Source organism: Tursiops truncatus, chromosome 16, assembly GCF_011762595.2.
Source record: "Tursiops truncatus isolate mTurTru1 chromosome 16, mTurTru1.mat.Y, whole genome shotgun sequence".
Taxonomy (NCBI): Eukaryota; Metazoa; Chordata; class Mammalia; order Artiodactyla; family Delphinidae; genus Tursiops; species Tursiops truncatus.
In genome coordinates this window covers 24,293,482-24,308,211 of record NC_047049.1, presented here as the reverse complement: position 1 = coordinate 24,308,211, position 14,730 = coordinate 24,293,482, and the positions used below count along the sequence as shown (strand labels likewise).

Genomic DNA, 14,730 nt, shown 5'->3' with positions numbered 1-14,730 from the left:
CACATTGGCTCCTTCCCCTTCCCTGCCCGCTTTTCCAGCTTGCCTCCCACCTGGAACTTTACTCCCTCCTAAAGAAGTCGCTGGTGAGCTTCCGCCTCAGGCTCTGCTTTCTCTGGAATCCAGGCTGAGGCATATTCTGGAACCTCCATGCCTCTGTCCCTCTTTGCTCCATGACTGCTCCTTCTGAGTGTCCTGTGAGATCCCTCTGCCTCTTTCAATCCCTTTTATTGGTCTTCCTCTAGGTTCTGTCTGAGGTTCCTCTGTAGGTGCTCTAATCCACTTTTCGCACTTTGGTTACTAAACTGATGTAACAACACCCAAATGTTAAACTCCAGCCCTCTCTCCTGTGCTCTGGGTCTGGCTATCTAGGACAGTGACAGATTGTGTCTCTCAACATCTGTTCTCCATTTCTTCCTCTGAGTAACAGAACCCCTGGTTTTTAGCCAGGCACATGTCACCCACAGTGAGGACCATATTTCCCAGCTTCCCTTGTAGCTTGATTTGACTTGTGACTAAGCTGGCCAGTGGGATCTAAGTGGCACTGGTGTGTGCAGCTCCCAGGCTGGGCATTCCAACAAATGTTTGTGCCCTTCCCCTTATGTTTTTCCTTTCCACATGGCTCCCCAGAATACACGGCTGGTGCCCCACTTCAGACTAGAGATGAGGGCAACAAGCTAGGAGTAGGAGAACAACAAAATAGGGTGGACAGGTCCCAGACACTGGGGAGCCAGCAGACCAGCCATGGGCTGCTCATACCTGGACTGCTGCATGGGAGGGAAAGAAACTTCAGTCTTGTTTAAGCCACCTCTTTAGGGTGATTTGGGCTTCTGTGACAGCAACTGAACCTAAATCCTAACTGATATATCAACTGCCAACTAGACATCCCCATTTCTTTATCTCAGGCACACTCCGCTGTCCCAACTCATCTTCCCCATTGCCTCGTCCTACCTCCCTCCACCCATGCTCTCTATATCTTTCTGAAAAGCACCACAACGTCCTCAAGTTTCCCAAGTCACAACTCTGGGTAAAACCCTCAACTGTCCCTCTCTGTCAGCACCACGCCCAACTTTCAGTCGGTCACCAAGCCTCATGGTACTGCCTCCTAAACATCTCCACTTTTCTCTGTCCCTATACTCACCACCCCAGTCCATGCCACAACCATCTCTCATCTGGACCACCACAGCCTCCTAATTGATGTTCATGGCTTACTTCCCTCCAATATCCTTCCATGATGTGACTAGGAGTGTCCTTACATGCAGATCTAATCATGTCACATCCCTGGTTAAAATCCTTAATAGTCTCCCAATGTCTCTAGGATAAAGGATGTGCCTACTAGCATGACTTATACGTAGGGTGAGTATCCTTCTGTATTAATTATTGATAACATACCCCTTTCACTCTCACAAGCGTCCTGATTTGGATGGTAAACTACATGGTCACATATTTACAAGGCTGCTCATGAGCTGGCCTCAGACTGTCCCTCTGGGCTTGCCTGTCATGGCTGATCTCTTGTTCTCATCATTATGATCTCTTAATTAAATCTGCAAACTCGCCATATTTTCTGACCTCATGGCCTTTGCACATGCCTTTCCTCTGCTTAGAATCCTCTTCCTTTTCCTCTTCACAAAGCTGATTCCTACTCATCCTTTAAGTACTGCTATGGTTGAACTGTGTCCCCCACAATTCAAGGGTGGATGTCCTCACCCTCAGTATCTCAGAATGTGACCTTATTTGGAAGGAGGGTCTTTACAGAATTAAATGAAGCCATTTAGCGTGGCCCTACTCCAATATGACTAGCATCCTTATAAAAAGGGGAAATTAAGAGACAGATACACATACAAGGAGAACACCATGTGAACACAAAGACAGTTATTCACAGTCTGGAACAGATTGTCCCTCACAGTCCTCAGCAGGAGCCAACCCTGCTGACACCTTGATCTCAGACTTCTGGCCTCCAGAACTGTGAGACAATAAACTTCTATGTTCAAGCCACTCAGTTTGTGGTACTTTGTTAATGGCAGCCCTAGCAAACCAAGACAACCATCAACAGGTGAGTGGGTAAACGAACTGTGGTACATCCATACCATGGAATAGAAAGGAATGAAATATTGAAACACACAGTACATGAGAGAGTTTCAAAATAACTGTGCTGCATGGAAGAAGCCAGACCAAAAAAGAGAGTATATAATGTGTGTGCAATTCTAGAAAAAGCAAAGTAATCCAGAGTGTGAGTAAACACATCAGTGGTTCCCTGGGGGCGAGGGGCAGGGCAACGATGGTGTACAGGAATGTGTGGCAAGAGCCAGTAAGGAAGGGTCTGAAGAGCAAAGGGAAACTTTTGGACATGATGGATATATTCATTATCCTGATTATGGTGATGATTTATGGGTAAGTCAAGAGTTATCAAGGTGTGTGTGTGTGTGTGTGTGTGTGTGTGTGTGTGTGTGTGTGTGTGTGTGTGAGCATTATATTATACGCCAGTCATACCTCAGTAAAGCTGTTTTTTCAAAAAGTAACTCTGCATAAACTAAATGTTGTTCTCAGAATCTAGATTATTACATTTTTTCCTGAGAAATGCGGGTATGTAAGGAGTGTCCTCAACCATTGGTGGAACGTTCTGTATTTCCCCTTAATAAGATAAATTCCCCCCCGAAGCAGTTTATATTATGGATGGAAGAGTGAGTGCAGCTTTGAAGGTGGCCACATGAAGTGACCCAGAAAAGACCAGGCATGTGTCTTATTCACAAGTATTTCCTCTACAGCTGGAAAATGGGATATAATGTTCCATTCTCTGAACATATAATTGTTCCAATGTCCCTAAAAACAATTACTCAAACTGAGCTCTAATATAGAGACCATCTTAATTTCAACATTAGTGGAAAATATGAAAATACTTCAAAGGTACAATTTGTTTTAAGAAAAGATGAAACTTTATGTACTTATCCATGTGTTCTGTACCTGACAAAGGAAATATTATAACAGGTTAACAAAAAGAGAAAGACGGTAATTAATCTCTTTTAGCTTTTGCCCTGCCAATTTTCTGCCTGAAAGTAGTGACTATATTAAACCTTATGATTAGGACTTTTATTCCTTCCATTTTTCCTTGTTCTGGATTTTTCATGTATATGTCCTTTGATACAATCCAGAAGGACAGGATTAAAATGTGACCCAATGAAAGGAATTCTGCAGGAGGCTGCAACTTACCAGAGGGCCAGTTCAAATTCTGGGAGGGAGGAGTAACTAGCCAGGTAGGTGCCACAGTAACTGAATGAAAGTAAAGTGTAGTCCAGAAGAACATTGCCTAAAATACAAAATCCATTACAAGGATTTAACCATTATGTTCATATTAACTATAGTTTTATAGTTTAATTTCCCTTAGCTAATAATTTTTACATAATTCAAAAGCATTTGGCTCCTGGAATAAGAGATGTCTTGGTTGATTTCTAACACTATTAACAGAAAGCTATGAGCTAAGTTCAGATACATGTTTAAAAGATTTTAGAGTGAATTAAGACCACAAGGTCACTCTCTCTAGTCTTCAGTGCAAAACTGAGCATGCTGCACCACGTATGTCCCCATTTGGCTTGAAACGGCCCAAGAACCATAAAATATTCCATAACTATATGAAACATAGTAATCAGAAAAATTATTCTAACAACTTGAAAAACCCTGGGGAATTGTAGTAATTCAAGCTTACTTCCATATCTCTGACTCTTAGGCCATATCTGGCCCTTAGCTTAGTATCTTCTAGTTCTTGGAACAACTGTAAAAGGTCTATTCTCATTTGTACCTACAGCTGAAGAAATGAAACATGACATTAAAAGTCTTAGCAACAACGTGTTTAAAATGTGCATCATGAGGATGCTAAAACAGGGACATGTTGGCTTCTGACTCCTTGCATATGAGCCTCTGGTTTCCTCTCCTTCATCTGCTCTTCAGTGTGGTTCCATAGATGCAAGCTTTGCCTTCTCCTATGTCTGTCTTTACATTCATGTCTTTGTATCAATTTTTACCCCCACCTTCCACAAAAAAGAATGCTATCAATTTCACTGCACTCTGCCTAGCAATTATGAACTTTAAAAAAATTGTGACCTTGATAAGCAGAATAATCTCATCTTGGTTTAAAAGACACTTTTTAAAATGAATATTGAGATGGAAGAGTTTTTATGTTTTTGGTCGTTGGTAGTCTTGTAGTTTGGGCAAGTTCCCTTGTTCTAATGAATATCTGTCTTTTTTCTTATTGTTTCATAAATGCTCTGAAAATGTTTGGTCATCCTTGTTCCAAATATTTCCCTCTGTTTATTATTTGCCTGTTAGTTTTTCATATATTTTTGATGTTCATAAGATTTAAATTTGTATGTAATCAAAAACATGTCTTTCTATTTAAAATTTTATCCTTCGCGTGAAAAGTTCTTTTCCATCCTCAAATTATTTCAGTTTTCTACCACGTTTTTTCTACTTTTCAATGGGTTTGTTGTTTATAATGAACTCTTATTTTTGTTTGATATATGTTTTGATGTACAGTATGATATGAGTACCTAACTTGATACTTTTGTTCTCATAGTTTTAATATCATTGTTGAATAATCCATATCATCTCCTGTGTGCGTATGTGTAGGGGAGCATCTTCATCATATACTTAGCTGTATATATTCTAGAGTCTGTCCCTAGCCTTCAACTCTTCCATTGATGGAGTGATCCCTGCACCAATACATAACTATAGCACCATAATGCTAGGAGGGCCCTCTGCCTTGGCATCAATCTCTTTCAAATTATTCCCATTCTCTACTTTTTGTTCTGGAAGAATATTCATTTCATTTAAGTACTCCTGGCTCTCTAAAACATATGATAAACCTATGAATTATACTCTGTGAAGATATGAGAAATATTTTTATAATAACTGGACTCTCCATGCAGGAATATGCCTAAATATTTTGTATCAGTGATTTTTGTAGTTTTCTTCATTAAGGTCAGTCACATTTCTTCTTTGGAGTATTCCTAAGTGTTTAAATCTTCTAATTGTATGGATATTTATTTTGAAACCAGCATCTTACTGAGCATTATTTTATTAGTCCCAGTACACTATTATGCATTAACTCCTTTCCCATAGGTATAATTTTTCAGTTTCATATTTTGTTGCGTTGGCTAGAAACTCCACGTTGGTTTTAATATTAGTGGTAACAACGGGCATCCTTGATGACTTAGTCCTAATTTTATTATAAATGTCTTTAGAGTTTCATTATTCAATATTAATGTTGGCTATTGGTTTGAATTAACTTTCAATTGCTTGTACAGGGCTACAGACAAATAATAAAGCTGGGGAAATTATTTTTAATTTTATTTTTAATTAAAAAAATATTTTATTGGAGTATAATTGCTTTACAATGTTGTGTTAGTTTCTGCTGTACAGCAAAGTGAATCAGTTATATGTAGACATATGTCCCCTTTTTTAGATTTCCTTCCCATTTAGGTCACCACAGAGCATCGAGCTCCCTGTGCTATACAGCAGGTTCTCATTAGTTATCTATTTTATACATAGTAGTGTATACATGTCAATCCCAAACTCCAGTTCATCCCACCCCACCCCTCTTGGTATCCATAAGTTTGTTCTCTACATCTGGGTCTCTATTTCTGTAAAGCTGTGGAAATTTTAAAGATGAAGGGTAGTTACGGTCCATGTACAGGCATACTTTGGAGATATGGGTTTGGTTTCAAACCACCACAATAAAGCAAATATTGCAATAAAGTAACAAATTTTTTTCGTTTCCCAGTGCATATAAAAGTCATATTTACACTATACTGTAGTCTATTAAGTGTGAAATATCATTATGTCTAAAAAAATAATTTCCTTAATTTAAAAAATTTTATAACCAAAAGATGCTAAGCATCACCTCAGCCTTGAGTGAGTCATAATCTTTTTGCTGGTGGAGGGGCCTGCCTCCATGTTGACGGCTGCTGCCTGACGAGGGTGGTGACTGCTGAAGGTCGGGGTGGCTGTGGCTATTTACTAAAATAAGACAATGAAGTTTACTACATCAACTGACTCTTCCTTTCATGAACGATTTCTTTGCAGCACACAATGCTGTTTGGTAGCATTTTACCCAGGGGAGAACTCCTTTCAAAATTAAAGTCAATCTTCTCAAACTCTGCCACTGCTTTATCAACTAAGTTTATGTAATATTCTAAACCTTTTCTTGTCATTTCAACAACCTCATAGCATCTTCACCAGGAATAGATTCCAACTCAAAACGCCACTTTCTTTGCTCATCCATAAGAAGAAACTCCTCATCTCTTCAAGTTTTACAATGAGATTGCAGCAATTCAGTCATATCTTCAGGCTCCACTTCTCATTCTAGTTCTCCTGCTATTTCCACCATACCTGCAATTACTTCCTCCGCTAAAGTCTTGAACCCCTCAGTCATCCATCAGGGTTGGAATCAACTTCTTCCAAACTCCTGTTAATATTGATATTTTAACCTCTTTCAATGAATCACCAATGTTCTTAATGGCATCTAGAATGGTAAACCCTTTCCAGAAGGTTTTCAATTTACTTTGCCCAGATCCATCAGAAGAGTCAGTATCTATTGCAGTCCTACAAAATGTATTTCTTGAATAATAAGACTTGAAAGTTGAAATTACTCCTTGATCCATGGGGTGCAGAAGGGATGTTGCATTAGCAAGCCATGAAAACAACATTAATCTCATTGTACATCTCCACCAGAGCTCTTGGGTGACCAGGTGCACTGTCAATAAGCAGTAATATTTTGAAAGGAATCTTCTTTTCTAAGCAGTAGGTCTCAATAGTGAGCTTAAAATATTCATTAAGCCATGTTGTAAACAGATGTGCTGTCATCCAGGATTTGTAGAGTACAGGCAGAGTAGATTTACCACAGTTCTTAAAGGCCCTAGGATTTTCAGAATAGTAAATGGGCACTGACTTCAACTTCAAGTCACAAGCTGCATTAGCCCCTAACAAGAGAGTCAGCCTGTCTTTTGAAGTTTTAAAACTAGGCATTGACTTCTCTTCTCTAGCTATAAAAGTCCTAGAAGGTATCTTCTTCCAATATAAGGCTGTTTCATCTACATTGAAAATCTGTTGCTTAGTGTAGCCACCTTTATTAATTCTCTTAGCTAGATCTTCTAGGTAACTTGCTGCAGCTTCTACATCAGCACTTGCTGCTTCACCTTACACTTTTATGTTATGGAGACGACTTCTTTCCTTAAACTTCATGAACCAACCTCTGGTAGCTTCAAACTTTTCTTCTGCAGCTTTCTCACCTCTCTCAGCCTTCACAGAATTAAAGCGAGTTAGGGCCTTGCTCTGGATTAGTTTTTGGCTTAAGGAAATATTGTGGCTGTTTGATCTTCTATCCAGACCACTAAAACTTCCTCCATATCAGCAATGAGACTGTTTTGCTTTCTTATCATTTGTGTGTTCACTGGAGTAGCACTCTGAATTTCCGTCAAGGACTCTTCCTTTGCATTCACCACTTGACTAACGATTTGGTGCAAGAGGCCTAGCTTCCGGTCTATCTGGGCTTTTGACATGCCTTCTTCACTAAGCTTAATTATTTCTAGCTTTTGATTTAAAGTGAGATATGTGAGACTCTTCCTTTCACTTGAACACTTAGAGGCTATTGTAGGGTTATTAATGGGCCTAATTTCAATACTGTTGTGTCTCAAGGAATAGGGAGGCCTGAGGAGAGGGAGAGAGACAGGGGAATGGCTGTTTGGTGGAACAGTCAGAACATATACAAAATTTAGAGGTTAAGTTTGCCATCTTATTTGGGTGTAGTTTGTGGCACCCCAAAACAAATAAAATAGTAACATCAAAGATCACTGATCACCATAACAAATATAATAATAATGGGGAAAGTTTGAAAAATTGCAATAATTACCAAAATGTGACACAGAGACAAGAAGTGAGCAAATACTATTATAAAAATGGTGTCAATAGACTTGCTCAATGGAGGGTTGCCACAGACCTTCAATGTGTAAAAAATGCAGTATCTATGAAGCATAATAAAGCAAAGCACAATAGAACAAGATATGCCTGTAGACGGTTCCCAATGTATGAATGGGTTATGTTTTAAATGTTGTTTTAGTCTGTTAAGAACACAGACAAATTTCCCCACAAATAAAATGTTAAAGTACAGTGAATACCTTGGCATGATCCAAACACTTCTCTGATCATAAGCTACAGAACTGAGACCAGCCTCAAGACTTCCTAAGCTTTCTGTCCAAGATGTGTTAAATGAGGGAATCGTTACATGGAGGCCCTAGTGTATGTGCAACAGCCCAGCCTGGGTCAGATGTATCTATGAATGAGTCAATAATAACTTAAACTGTAGGAAACATTGATTGACATTGTATATATGACATATATATATTATATATATATATACACTTCATATATATATATGAAATGTATTATATAATTACATATGTTACACTTAATTTCATTTATTATCACCACAGCCTTAACAGTACATACCATTATCCCCATTTCATGGATAAGGAAATTGAGGCTCAGAGACTTATCTTTAGAAGTTATACAACATCCATTCAGTTAGATTTTCCATAAATCATAAGGAAAGAAAATACTGTTCTGAAAAAGGTTTACAAACAACATTTAGTGCTCTAACAGAGTGTTCTAGCCCAGTGATTCTCAAGTTTAACGTGCGTATGAATCACCTAAGGAATCTGGCTAAAACGCAGATTACAATTCAGTAGGTCCTGGATGACAGCAGAGTTTCTGCATCTATAATAAGCATCCTAGGTAACGCAATGCTAATTGTAAGCAGACCACATATTAAGTAGCAAGGTTCTAGCCTACTTAATTAAATTCTAAGTGATCAGCCTGATTCCTTCCTTATAAATGTGTATTACCAAAAAACAAAACAAATAAAAAACCCACCAAAACTGAAAAAACAATCCTTCAAAAACAAAAAGACTTCATTTATAAGAGCTAGATCTGGTCACATCTTAAAACAAAATCCTTCAGTCATGGCAGAGGAAGCGTCTTGTAAGATACCTTTTAATCTGATCCTTCTGGTTAATCCAGGAAAGTTGTATATGTAGATGAGGGGTCTCAGCCGCCGGTCAGAAAAAGCCACAACCTCATGAGGAACGTTAGTTGCCACGACACCCACGATTCCATGCATACACTGGAGTACAGTCTTTTTCTTGGTTTCAATATTAATAAATATTATGAAATTCCCACAAGGGTAGCAAATGGTGCTGTCGTTGACAAAATGAACATTCTGCCTGGGGAATCCTTGCACCCATCTTTGGGAAAAGATACATCAACATCAATAAAATACATTTCAAATACTTTTTCTTTCTTTCTTTTTTAAACAAAAGATCATCAAAATTTTTGAAACATATCTATTCTCTTTTCACCCCCTTTCTGCCCAAACACACAAGGTTGCTGTCAGACCAGTTTGAGTCCAGGCACTACAGAAACTTAAATGCCACCTAAAGCTCCATAGGTCTCAAGCACCTTCTTCAGAGAGCTTTTCCAGTGAAGCACAACCTCTGTTCAAAGTTGAAAAAATCTCAGAAGGATTTCTGGGGTCTTGTATACTCGGAAAAGAAAAAGGAAAAACAACAGAGAGAGAAAAGAGCTTGGTCCTAATTGAAAACAGGGTGCATCCTGGTCCTTACCTTTAAAATTAGTTTTGATTTTTAAAATAAACGTTAAAAAAAACCAACTTTGAATAGAACTGCCTGCTTTATGGTTGTGAGCCCAGTAGGGAAATTGCTTCTTTACAAAGATGGAGCATGTGTAGCCATATTTTAGATCTAAAATGTAGAGATAAATGCAGCAAGTAAAAGGAATAAGTCAACATGAATGAAAAGATTAGAACACAAAAGTAACATATTTTTAAGTAAGGATTGTTTGGTGAGTGTAAGCTAGACCAAGGAGAGAGAGAGACTGAGAAGAGGGGGAGAGTCTACCTCTATTTAAATAGTAAAGATATGCTTAAAGATGGTGGAGAGGGCAAGAGAAAGACACTGGTTTAGAGAGAAACTTCATGGGAATGGAGAGTACAGCCAGGACTGGTGGAGGATGCTGTGTGAACATAGGGCTGGTAACACTCTAGAATGTGGAAGGAGAGCAATACCAGCTTACACCTGGGCAGCGCTTTATGCTTTTCAAAGGCCAGTATAAGTGCAAACAAATCCAGAGTCGGTGGATAGGAGATAGAAGGAAGGGATTGATGGCCCTAACTTCGGGGAAAATCACCAAAGCCCACTAGGATGGGAGGAGGGCTGTCATTGGGATGGGGGTGGGGAGTGGGGAATATATATGAAAGCAAAACGGATCACTGAAGGTAATATAGCCAAAAAGAGGAGGCAGAAATGGAGAGTGGAGGAGAGCAGTACTGGGTAAGCCAGCGAGGGTTGGGGTCACAGCATAGTGAGGGACGGAGGGGTGGGGCGTGGAAAGAGCTGGAAATGTGGTCATTGAATAAGGGGACGAGGGGAATGGAGAGAAGTCACAGAGAAAGGAAGTCTGCAGGAAGGCATTGGGGGTTGAAGGAAAAGAGGTCGAATTTGCGTGAAAGCAGGTCTACAGGGATGGGAGGAAGCAGATAGGGAGAGGATGCAGTTCTGAGGGAAGAATTTCCACTAGACGAGTCAGTCGCGGGGCCGCGAACGCCTCACCTCACAGACAGGGACGCGCCGAGGGCGACGTTGTGGGCTTCATCTCGCTCCCGGCCTTGCGCCATGAGCCATGTGTCTCTCAGCCGGGCCGTGGGTAGCAAACGCCGGACCCAGGCCAGTGTCTGCAACGGTTACACCGAGACCCCTGGCTGCTGGGTTGGCGGTCTCCACTGTTTACACCGTATCCGGGAGACCGCAACCCCTGCGCCCATTGGCTCTGTCCTTTCAGCCGCTCCATCTCGAGCCAAGCGGATTGGTGGAAGCGCTGACGGGTCTTGACCAATGGGAGAGCGGAGAGCGAAGCGAGGGGCTGGCCCCAAGGTGGGTGCTGGAGTGGCCCAGTACAGGGCATATAATTACAAAATTAATAAATATCAGTAGCAGACTTTAATATTGAGTGGTGACCGTGCCAGACGTCTTTCCAAGCGCGGTCAGATATTATTTCATTTAATATTCAAACCCCCCAATCAGCCCCATTTTATAGAAAAGGAAAACAGGATAAGAGAATTAATTTGTCCAAGGCTACAAAACTGAGTGGGACTTAAAGCCAGATCTAGTCTAAATCTAGAGCTTCAAGCCTTTAATTACTTATTACACACTCTAATGGACCCTCAACTATTTCAAGGAGGAAGAAAGCTTCTGGAAGTAACTGATCAAAAGGTCAGCAGTTTGTCCTTGCCTCTTCCCTTCCCTCTCATACACTCTCTTGCCCTCCCCTACTTTCCTTCTGCCCTCCCCCCTCTCCAGTCCTCTCCTCTTCCTTTCTATAGGTCTCTCCTTCCCATCTTGCCACCTTCTCTTCGTTTCATTCACAAATATTTACCCAGTATTACTGTGCATTGTGGTAGTTACTTGGAACAAAATAGTGAGCAAACCAGATACAGTTCCTTCCTTCATGGAACTTAGAAGAACTTCCTTCTTGGTGGGGCCCAGGGAGTGAGGGATAGACATCCACTCCATTACACAAATGTAGGAATCACAGATTGAATTAAGAAGAAAAGGAACATGATATTATAGGGCTTAAGTTGTGGTCCTCTCCTGGTTGGATGGGTAGTGTCAGAGCTGGTTTCTGTGTGCACATGCTGTTTTCACTGAGATTTCAAGGATGAGGAGTGATTGCTGTGGGTAGAGGATGGGGAATGGGCAGAGAACAGTTTTTGTAAAGGAATTAAGTCAGGAAAACAGATGGCGTGAACTGGGAAGGGCAGTGTGATTGGAGCAGAGGGGGATCAGTAGAAAACACTGAAGGCTGGAGAAGGAGCACAGCACCAGGTAAAGGCCAAGTTGAGAATTCTGGTCTTTATCCTAAGAGCCACAGAAATATATTAAATGGTTTTAAAGAGAGGAATGACATGATCCAATTTATGTTTATAAAAGATCATTCTGGCTGCAGGAGGATTATCAATTGTGTAGGAGAGTAGAGAGAATAGAAATAGGAAGATCTGCTAGGAGTCGATTTCATGGTCCCAACAAGGGAAGCAAAGCAGGGCTGTCAGGCTGAGCACTACTGGCATTTGGGACTGGATGGGGGTGGGGGTGGGTCTCATGCCTTGCAGGATGTTTAGCAGCATCCCTGCCAGTAGCACCTCCACAGGTGTGACAATCAAAAATATCTACGGACATTGTCAAATGTCCCCTGGGGGACAAAATCACGCCCAGTTGAAAGCCACTGTTGAGTCCATGTGTTACAAATATCTTAAAGGTAAAAACCTGTAGACTTTGTTGATGGATTGATAAAGAGGGGTAGGAGAGAAGGAAGAATCCAGGATGGTCCTGGGTGTCTGATTATTACAGTCAGAGATGGTTGTGTCCTTTGCTGAGGTGGCATGAGGAAGGAGTGGAGCTCTGTGTTTCTGCCTTGAAGCATTTCTTTGCTGAAATGCGAGTGCCAAACACAGGCAGTGCTTAGTGCGAGTGCCAAACACAAAACTGGCTGACAAAATCCCACATTGCTGAGTCACAGGGAGAAGTGTCTTGGACAACAGTCAAGCTTTCTCCTCTAGTGCTTCTTAAGCTCTGGGCAATTTCTGTTGCTACTCCCTCACTAGTTGGCTTATTTGTATTTCCATCAAGCTCTCCATGCACCACCCCCCAAAACACAATATACCTTTAACTACAACTTGAGCATTTTAAAGCCACCACTAGAGAAGAATGTGATGAGGCAAGTCCTGCCGCTGCTCCCAGAGTAAATGGTAGGTAGAGGATGTAAGGTGGGCAGGAAGTGTGGACACTGGGAAACAAATACTGACCTTGGCTGCGATCAGCTATGACTCTGGGAATCTGAACTTGCCCTGTGCTAGAGAAAAGGAGGAACTGAACAGAATCAAATTGAAAAAGCAATCTTGTGGCTATCTTACTCCATGAAATCCCGACTGGGTTTTAGATGAAAACAGAGGTCTCCAGCTGGGTTTCTGGGAAATATCTGTGGCTGATATTCAGGAGAAGGTGCCCTGACCTCTGCACCATGCAGATCAGAGGAAGATGAGTGGCCTTTCTTTCTTAGTCGGGAAGGGGAAAGATAGACTATCCCAGAGAATGGACTGGGAGAGATAAATAAGGAAAATGAGTTCCAGTTCTCACTGTGAAAGATTTACTGATATCGGTAAGGGCACAAAGCACAAACCACACAGCATTCAAGAGAAAAAAGCTGAGAACTCTGGAGCCAGAAAGGGGTTAATCACAGCAGTATATCTTTCGGGTCGCAGTGGTGCTGGCAGAATGTTGGGTGCTATTACCTGCTGTTACCATGACAGAGGCCTGAGTCCTTTAAAGCAGGGGACCCATGGCCAGAGCACCCCTTGCTGCATTTGTGGGTGGCACTATGTCACATGTGTTTGACAAACCATGTACTTAGTGAAAGACAATATCAGAGGAAGACTTTGTAGCGGCTGATGAAAGGGGAAAACAGGGTTATTTTTAAGAAGTATGATAAAATACATTACAGTGTAACAAAAAGTTAGGTATTTATCCCTGTGGGTGGTACCTGGAGGTAGAGGGGCTTCACCATGGAGGCTTGTGAGGTTGCTTGGGGCAATTTTGCAGAACTGGTATCTATGGACTCTAACACAGACATCATTTAAAGAATTCCAAGGGCCATTCATGGGCAAAAACAGGAGACAATTTGCATTGTGGCACAAATAGCATTTAAAATACACTTTAGGAGAGCATTTAGTACAAAAAATTTTGAAGACCGTGGTTTACCATCATTACATGTTCAGAATTTGAGTTTGAATAGTCTCATCAAGTCTTAAGATCCTCTTCAAAAGCTTCAAGTCTCATCTGCATTAAATTCTCCATTGAAACTTCTCACAAAAGTAAAAGTTTTAAAGCACTAAAATCGGGCTTCCCTGGTAGCGCAGTGGTTATGAATCTGCCCGCCAATGCAGGAGACACGGGTCCGAGCCCTGGTCCGGGAAGATCCCACATGCTGTAGAGCAACTAAGCCCATGTGCCACAACTACTGAGCCTGCGCTCTAGAGCCTGCAAGCCACAACTACTCAAGCCCGAGTGCCACAACTACTGAAGCCCGCATGCCTAGAGCCTGTGCTCCGCAATGAGAAGCCATTGCAATAAGTTCATGCACCGCGATGAAGAGCAACCCTCACTCACCGCAACTAAAGAAAGCCTGCATGTAACAATGAAGACCTAACGCAGCCAAAAGTAAATAAATTAAAAATTTTTTTTAAAAAGCACTAAAATCCATCAGTACCTTCCATTTTATATCCTTTTATCTGACTTCCTTTCAATTTCCTTTGCCTTTAGGGTCTGTGTACTGTGTTCCCTTAGACTAGAGACAAAGAAATAATGCTTTCCAAAAAAACAACATGTACTGTGGCTATAAGTTTCTACTGGAAGAAACCTGGCATGACCTGAGCATGTATAAAAACATCGCATTAATATCAATTTCTTATATATTAGATAGTATAAAATTATTCCAGTTGCATTCCTGAAAATTCACAGAAGAATGTTCTTATCAAGTAAGTGTATATGGGCAATAAAAACAGGTGATACTTAGAAGGAAGAAAACTATTTCTTACCACAAGGATCTCTAACTCTTTAT

General features: G+C 40.9%; 1 protein-coding gene across 1 annotated transcript in view; it reads right to left on the bottom strand.

The window, feature by feature from the left end:
* The window catches only part of CFAP43 (cilia and flagella associated protein 43), a 100,696-nt gene extending 89,828 nt beyond the window's left edge, over positions 1-10,868 (bottom strand). Inside the window, exons 1-3 of the mRNA XM_033841895.2 lie at positions 10,671-10,868; positions 9,034-9,287; positions 3,205-3,301 (exon numbers count right to left, since the gene is read on the bottom strand). Of these exons, the coding sequence (XP_033697786.1) occupies positions 3,205-3,301; positions 9,034-9,287; positions 10,671-10,735 (416 nt within the window). The 5' untranslated portion in view covers positions 10,736-10,868. The remainder of the gene's footprint in view (positions 1-3,204; positions 3,302-9,033; positions 9,288-10,670) is intronic.
* Positions 10,869-14,730: the final 3,862 nt, after the last annotated feature.